The following is a 9,256-nucleotide window of genomic DNA, read 5'->3' as shown; positions in this document are numbered from 1 at the left end:
GCCAAGAGTTTGATCTCTGCATTAATCAAGGAAACGGTCTACAAATTATACCAGTGGTTCCCAAACTTTTGCAGTTCGTGGCACCCTTAGAGTCTCCAAATTTTTTCAAGGCAACCCTCCAAAATAATTATTGAGCAGTCCTGTTTTAGAAGTAGTTGGGTCAAAAAAATGTAAAAAGTATTTTACGTCAGGACAGAAATACTTATTTAGTTGTATGCAAAAATGCCCCCTCTGCATCCAGACACTATGCCCCTTCTGCATCCAGACACACTGCCCCCTCTGCATCCAGACACACTGCCCCCTCTGTCACGCTGTCCCCCCTCCTCTGCTCTCTGTCACGCTGTCCCCCTCCTCTGCCCCTCTCACGCTGTGTCCCCCTCCACTGCCCCTCTCACGCTGTCCTCCTCCTCTGCCCATGTCATGCTATGTCAACCTCCACTGCCCCTCTCACGATGTCCCCCCCTCCTCTGCCCCTCTGTCTGCCCCGCTGTCACACTCCTTTGTTCCTCTGTGTGCCCTGCTGTCACACTCCTCTGCCCCTCTGTCTGCCCCTCTGTCACACTCCTCTGCCCCTCTGTCACACTCCTCTGCCCCTCTGTCACACTCCTCCACCCCTCTGTCTGCCCCTCTGCCACACTCCTCTGCCCCTCTGTCTGCCCCTCTGTCACACTCCTCTGCCACACTCCTCTGCCCCTCTGTCACACTCCTCTGCCCCTCTGTCTGCCCCGCTGTCACACTCCTCTGCCCCTCTGTCTGCCCCGCTGTCACACTCCTCTGCCCCTATGTCTGCCCCGCTGTCACACTCGTCTGCCCCACTGTCTGCCCCGCTGTCTGCCCCACTGTCTGCCCCACTGTCTGCCCCACTGTCTGCCCGCTGTCACACTCCCTCTCACTCTTCTGCCGCGAGCCAGCCATAGGAAAAAAGAAATCCGTCGGGCGCCGGGACCCAGCAGCCTCCTCTCTCCCGCAGCTGTCACTGGATATCGACTTCAGTAACAAGCTGCGGGAGAGAGGAGGCTGCTGGGTCCCGGCGCCCTACGGATTGGTAAGTTTATGTGCTCTTTCTTTTTTCCTATGGCTGGCTCGCAGCACCCCAGTGACAGCGCCGCGGCACCCCTGGGAGCCACACATTGGGAACTGCCGAATTATACTATAGGAGGTACTAAACCCTGCATAAGCTGTCTAGAATGTTTCACATGGCCACTCCGAGTTGCTGGCAGGAATGTGGTTAGAGGGGTACGATGCTACATATATGGTATACCTGCCTTCTTATAGTTTACCTTCTGGAACATGGTCCTTGGGTTTATAAACTCTGAGTCAGAACAACAGGTGAGTAAGGACCTCTAGTTGTTCCTTCTCTCTCGCCATATACCTGATGAGAGTGCCCATTCTAACAAGCTTATCTCTTATATACTAGCAGCTGCTAAATCTCTAATAGCAAAGCATTGGCAAGGCCACTCTCCTCTCTCCATGCAGGAGCTACAGACTTACATATGGCATGTCACAAACATGGAGAGTATTACGTACTAACTCCATGATAAATAAAATAAATTCGACAATATGTGGGCGCCATGGTACTTACTAGAAAGCGTAGTTGCCTATCCACTTTGGCTCTCCCCCCGCTATTGGAACATAGTTCTTTGGCCGCAACTGGATCCCAATCTTGTTGATGTCTGATTTTTAACTACATGGTTTAATTGTTTCTGGCTATGCCCCATGTACTTTCCTTTGCAATGTTTCTGGTGGTATTTGTGCCTTTCTTATTTACTTCCCACCCACCTTCTTTTCCTCTCCTTCTTTCCCCCCTCTATCCTCCCCCTTCCCTTTCCTTTCCACTATTGATAAAACATATAAAACTAAAAGGAGACATCTTGTATATTAACATTATTTTGTTTAATATGATCTTTGTATACTTTCTGCTGTTTCCTCTTTAAATAAAGTTTTTTTTAAAAAAAATGTTGACAAACTTTACAATACTATTGTTTCTTAATATTTATTTTACAACAGTGAATAATATTTTTGTTTAACAACATTAGATGCTTTATTTGCACAACTCAGTTTGCAATTGTTTATATTTTAATATTTTACAATTATTAAGTGTTTTATATGCATGCCTTTGGGTAAAATATTGCATGCAATTAAACTAAAGTTTAATTAAAAGTCAAAATTGCAGTTGTATGTAGAACTCTAGCGGCTTATAGTAGACTTAATCAGCAGGTTGAACTGCCAGAAAAAAATTGTCTGCAACGTCAAGTCGGGCAGGTTGCAGCCAGTGGGAAAATAATTTAAAAGAAATAGTTTTTTTTCCTGTAAAAGAGGGCAGGGCAGGAATGTTCTCAAAGCTTCCTGGGTGTGGATCAGATTGTGTAACCTTAGCTGTCTCATCTCACCTGCATATCTTCTTCATCGACAAGAATCAGGTTTCATCTTTAGAATAGGTGTGAGTCACAGGTAGTTAGTTATTTATCAGAGTACTTTCATTGTTCACTCTCTCTGATCCTAAAGCATCTCAACAGATTTGCCAGCATATAGAATCTATAGCATTAAGAAGTATTTTATAAAATCCAGTAAGGAAGACCATGGAAGATCAGGATATAAAAACAGCCAATGGCTCCTTTTCCGAAGATGGTAATGACAGTTTGCACCAGGATTTTGCAAACTCAAGTATCGATGAGAATCAAGAGGTACTAAGTAGTCCTGCTTCAGACAATGGCGGTGTGAAGACAACAGTACTTAAAACCAGTCCTGGAACAGGGGGTGTCAAAATTAGCAGGGTGAGCCTTTATACTGCATCTGATGTAAAGGCAGCTGGAAGTCCTAGTATTGAAAATTCAGAAGCTCGGAGATCTATTCGTGTAAGCACAGGATCTAACATAGATTCTGATGAAGTCCTCTGCGATTCATGCATTGATGATAAGAAGAAAGCTGTTAAGTCCTGCCTGGTCTGCCAGACTTCATTTTGTGAGCCTCACCTGAAGCCCCATCTGGAGGGGGCTGCCTTTCGAGACCACAAGCTGCTGGATCCTATCAGAGACTTTGAAGCCAGAAAATGCCAACTGCACAGCAAAACAATGGAGCTGTTTTGTCAAACAGACCAAACATGCATCTGCTATCTGTGCATGTTCCAGGAACATAAGAATCACAATACAGTGACAGTTGAGGCTGAAAAATATGTGAAAGAGGTAAGTGTCGCTATCAGCACATAATATTAATTTATTGTAGGTTAAGAAGAACTAAAGAAGTATTGTCATTGTCAAATATAATACTCATGGAAAAAAACCTATATTAACATAATTTATCAAAGTGCCTGTAAGAGTTATGTATAGTCATAGTTAAATCATTACATTAAGAACGTTAATCTCTCCTTAGATAATGCCTATGAACTCTACTTGTATTGTTCAAGTAAAGCAAAATACTAAAACAACTCTCAATGTAAATGCTGCTTTTGTTATATAAACTAGAGCCACCAGGGAAGGGCAATTACAAACAGATCAATCTATTTTACAAGTTAGATAACACAATATTGTAAGATCTTTTTCAGAATGTATCTGCTTTTAGGGGTATATTTACTAAACTGCAGACTTAGAAAAGTGGAGATATTGTCTATAACAACCAGATTCTAGTTATCATTTATTCAGTATATTCTATAGGCAACATCTCCACTGTTTCAAACCTGCAGTTTAGTAAATATACCCCTTAGTATATTTTTTCATCTTGGCAATATCTGGAACACTGCAAGTGTAAGTGTAGAGTAGCATTGCTAAAGACTGGCAGCGTACACACAGAAATCCGATATTTTTTAATTGTCATTGTGTAAAAAAATATCCTCAATATGGTCTGTAAGGTACCTGCACTGGTTTAATTGTTATGAACTATCCGGATAAAAAAATATATGGCATTATCTCGTTTCACATGGTCTTATTATTGCCATCATCATAACTCTTATTTTAGATTATCCAAAAGAAAATCCCCCTATTCCCTAATTTTAAGGACATTATTTGATATGTCAATGTTAATCTTCATGTGAGGTGAACAATCTTTGACATTATATACAATTGAGCAATGTGATACATTCTTCATAAATCTTCCAATAGTTGTAAATATCAGTATGTGAAAATGGGATAAACTGTACATGGAAAAAAATATTAATAATCTATACTTTATGTTAATTGAATATTGTGTAGAAATGGGATATTGAGTCATTCAATAATTAACACATATAATATATAATCAGTTTCCATAAACTTATAGAATGACATATTATATATTGTGCACTTTTTGGGTTTTCCAATATTGAAATAGAAAGCATTGACGATTTCTAAACACCTCTGTAAATTAACAGAATTGGATTTTACTTATTTAGGGTTTGGAAGTCATTTTGAAGTTCTATTGCAGAATGCAGTGTTTGGAAGTAGTTAACTGTAGGAAGACTTAAATTCTGCTGTTACCTGTCTGAACATAACTCAAACTGAGGGCGTCTCCTTTATTATGACATTTCATGAATGCCTCTGTATAATAACTAAAATCTGTGGCTGTTGTGCAGCCCCACCTTGGGTGTGTCTGAGCATTATGCAGACAAGGCACTTGCCTGCAGCCTAATTCTGTGAGTTACGCAGACTGACATCACTTCAACCCCACCTGAGGAATTAGTAATGAGAACTTGCATCCGTGGCCTGTAAGATAGTTTCTTAGTGCTTTTTAATAATGGTCTTCAGGCTTTAAAACCTGATGAATCCTGATCATTTTGCTGAGGCCTGATCTTTGTTTACCCTTGTATACGCTAAAAACATCCCTATAGATAAAGGAAGAAAAAGGGTGCCTTTTAAATATAGTGCTATTTTGTACTGGTTGTTCCTGTATTCAAGTATACCTACATAATATGCTATTTACATGCTGCACATTTTAATTATTAAACTAAACTACATTTTAACAATGGTGGCTCCCTAACTAGATAATAACTTACAACATTACTCAAATCAAACTGCTTGTAACCAGAATTATTTTTCATGTCCTATTTACGTTATAGATAATAAATGCCAAAATATTGTCTGTGCAGAGAACATAGCTTTGTAGAATATTTTCATTTTTAAAGCCACAGTTGCCTATTTGCTTGCAAATTTACATAACATTAATAGCAGCAATGACATCGAAGTAGCCATTATTGTGATACCCACCACTCCCTTAAGATCATGCATTAAACACATTTATGTGGTCCCATACTATATAAAATCAAACCAAACCCCAGATCAAAAACAATTATACATCACAGACCAACTTTTATTGCATGTAAGATACTGTCAGATTCAGAAATCCATACATTGCTTTTCATTGTGTCATTTATAGCCAATATACATACAGGAAATGTTTATGTGCTTCAAAAACTCTACCATTAACATTATTTGTTACTATAGTAAAACAGGTTCTGCTACATTCATGTAATTACATTTTACTGCACATAAAGTTCTGTATTTCAAAATTAATTGGTGAGGTAGATATATATATATGTAAGTAAAAGTAACTCTACTCTCATTGAATTCTTGTATTTAAAAGACTAGACTTCAGGTGTCTGCCAGTGTGATTTTCAACATCTATTTTTGCAAGATGGTGCACAAAATAACTTAGCAAGAAGTTTAAATTTACCAGTGGGATGCCCACTGCTTTCACATAAGCACATTACAGGTGCCACAAACACATGACAGAAAGTCACTATATGAAAAGTGTGTGGGTCCCAGTGATGATATTTATATTATTTTTATACTTACTATTTTGCACAACAACCAAGCATCTCACCAATATGAGGGCTTATTACACTAGTAGGTATCTTTATAGTGCAAAATCCAATGTTTAAAGAATGGAAGTTTATTTTTATTACATTTAATTCACTGCATGCCATAATTTCTGAAAAAATTAAATATGGGCAGATAAAATGCATATACACATCATACCAACAAAAGTAATTTATATAAGTAAATAATATTACATGCAGATCCACCTCATACTAAATTTATATCTTTAAATAATTTACACAAGCACTTCCAGCTCATACAATTTTTAAAATCAATATTGTAAAAGTTTTAATCAATATGCAAAGAAAACCATTGGTATTAATGTTTTATCAAATTCAAGTTTATTGACATATATCTTAATTTGTTTTCACCCAGCCAGCAGTACTCATCATGTTAATTATCTCTCTTTTTAGATACCTATTCTCAATAAAGTCAATAAAAGCACATTTTAACTTATATTACTGTAAATTAGACACACCACCTAATACTTTAGGTCACACAACTAGGCATTATTGATCATATGCTGTCTTCGTAATGTAATGAAGGAAAATGTCAAACGTCCCTAAGCTACATGATGGCTACTAGAATCCTCACGCTTCACCTGCACGACACACAGAACCTGTTAAGGGATCCCTCACAGTACATCTCACTCATGGAGGGACACATAGTCACTGCTAAGGGATCCCTCTCAGTACATCTCACTCATGGAGGGACACACAGTCACTGTTAAGGGATCCCTCTCAGTACATCTCACTCATGGAGGAACACACAGTCCCTGCTAAGGGATCCCTCTACGTACATCTCACTCATGGAGGGACACACAGTCCCTGCTAAGGAATTCCTCTCAGTACATCTCACTCATGGAGGGACACACAGTCCTTGCTAAGGGATCCCTCTCAGTACATCTCACTCATGGAGGGACACATAGTCACTGCTAAGGGATCCCTCTCAGTACATCTCACTCATGGAGGGACACACAGTCCCTGCTAAGGGATTCCTCTCAGTACATCTCACTCATGGAGGGACACACAGTCCCTGCTAAGGGATCCCTCTCAGTACGTCTCACTCATGGAGTAATACACAGTCCCTGCTAAGGGAACCCTCTCAGTACATCTCACTCATAGTGAGGGACACAGTCCCTGCTAAGGGATCCCTCACAGTACATCTTACTCATGGAGGGACACAGTCCCTGCTAAGGGATCTCTCACAGTACAACTCACTCATAGTGGGACACACAGTCCCACTTTCACCTCATCTTTTTGGGTGATCTCTGTGTTTATTGCTATTATATCTATAGACCTTCCCTTGTTTTTCATCAACTAAATTGGGTGGCATTGGACTAATGTGAGGCTTTTAGGAGACTGAGGTCACTGACACTGGACACATAAATGGAGTTATTTTTCTATTATGTAAGTAAAGAATGCAAATTAGACCAGAAGAAATAAATGCCATTTTAAAAAGAAGATGGCTAAAACATGTTAATTGAAATATATTAGTAGATCAGATTCATATTTTAGATATTAAATTATGCCATACCAAATTGAAATATATATAATTACTTGAAATAAGATCTGCTTAACAGAATAAACTTATGAGCTATGCTCACTCTTCCCTATATCACGCCAAGTGACACATTTATTTCATAGACAAAATTAAATTTCTTACTATATTATCAAATATAACATATATAATTTATGCTGTATAACACAATGCTAAATATCTTTCCTTGGGTTACAAACTCACTGCTACTTTATTTTATGTATTTTTGGCACGAAGTCAGTGACATGAAATGCTATCATTGTACATTTCTAGAAATGAATAGATCTCTTCTTAATTTATTCAGTTTTACACTCAACATAGCAAAGTAAATCTAATTCCTGACTCTTGTTTCTATACTGATTGTTGTAAATCACTCACTTACTCTGCTCTCTGTCCTACTTAATATCTCACCAGTTGGATCAAATTAGTGGCAATATAAGTTTCTCAGTGAAATTCCTTTCAGTAGTGGCATTAAGCCAGTAATGAGTAACAGGATGTAACTTATCCACTGAATGTGCTCATAACAGGAGAAATACTTATCCTTGGCAGGCCCTTCAGAGCAATTCAGAATGCAAATCAGGATGCTGAAGTCTAATTATGATAATAATTAAGGGTGGTGTAATACTTTTGGATGGAATTGAAAGCAGGAAATTCATACCATTTACATAATGGTCAGAAATATTTCATAAATATCTGGAGCAAGTAAAATTGGTTGAACAGGACAACAGAAATTGGCAACATGAATATCATTTTTCTATCAAATGTTTAAGGGGCTATTAATACAAAATTGAATAATTTATATTTAAGACATGACAAAATAAAGTAGATAGTGTAGCTCTAAAACGAGTTACTTAAGTTGCTTTTATATAAATCCATTTACCTGTGTATGAATCTACCAATCCACAAAGCGCAAGTCTGAAAGCCTGTAACTCACAATCTGCTGGTTTAGATACAGAAGCATCTCTATCCTAACATGCTAATCCTTTTGCAAATAGCTGAACATGACTGACATATTTAATTGTAGCATAAACTTAATTTATCTAAGTTATATTATTATGACAAATATTTATTTGCTTTTTAAATCATTTTGATTTTGAGCAAGAAATTCACAATAATGTGACTGGTTATGTGCACAATGCAAATTTTAGATTTACTTTTGGGGGACAGGGAATTGTAATGAGGGTGGTTGCTGCATATATTTTGTAATTGGTACTTAGCTATTATTTTCACTGTAATGCCTTTTGCAAAGTCACTACATATTTTTTTTTAATAGAGAAAGCCTATTAATAAGTATAGTTAGATCTATATGATGAAAAAGTAAAAATATATCATTGTAATATTTGAATTTAAGTGCCCTTACTGCATGAGCTATAGCTTAATTATAGCATTATATTAAAAGGCAAGGAAAGAAAAAAGCACCTCCTAGTGCAGTGTTGGCTAACCTGTGACACTCCAGGTGTTGTGAAACTACATGTCCCAGAATGCTTTGCCAATATATAGCAGCTTATTGCTGAAAGGGTATGCTGGGACTTTTAGTTTCACAACACCTGGAGTGTCACAGGTTAGCCAACACTGTCCTAGTGTAATATTTCCGAATTTAATTGTCTAATTCAACTCTATATCTGCGTACTTTAAAAGTTAATACATCTAGGTCATCTGTATCATAATGGTCCACTGTTATTCATGGCTCTACTCCATTGATCAGACGATGAACATATAGGACCGGCATAGAAAAGAAGGCAACAATAGTGTAATATTGCTTGTTCAACAACACCCTAGTGTTTTTAAACACACACATAGAGTGGGCTAATACCATCAATTCTTCTTTTATACCACATTTCCGAAAGTGATCATTTGTAGAAATCCTTTCACACTTCTAAAAAGCTCCATATTCACACGTGATGAACATATATAGAAGGCCTCTGTACCAA

At 37.9% G+C, this 9,256-nt stretch overlaps 1 protein-coding gene across 3 annotated transcripts in view; it reads left to right on the top strand.

Annotated features, from left to right (window-relative positions):
* The first annotated feature begins 2,397 nt into the window (after positions 1-2,397).
* TRIM29 (tripartite motif containing 29) overlaps positions 2,398-9,256 on the top strand; it is a 67,221-nt gene continuing 60,362 nt past the window's right edge. For 2 of the 3 annotated variants that reach the window (XM_075190815.1, XM_075190816.1), the window contains exon 1: positions 2,398-3,182. In XM_075190815.1, the coding sequence (XP_075046916.1) occupies positions 2,580-3,182 (603 nt within the window). In that variant the 5' untranslated portion in view covers positions 2,398-2,579. The remainder of the gene's footprint in view (positions 3,183-9,256) is intronic. The other variant, XM_075190814.1, reaches the window with a different exon arrangement.

This window comes from Mixophyes fleayi, chromosome 11, assembly GCF_038048845.1.
Source record: "Mixophyes fleayi isolate aMixFle1 chromosome 11, aMixFle1.hap1, whole genome shotgun sequence".
Lineage (NCBI taxonomy): Eukaryota > Metazoa > Chordata > Amphibia > Anura > Limnodynastidae > Mixophyes > Mixophyes fleayi.
This window is presented reverse-complemented; position numbering and strand designations above follow the sequence as displayed.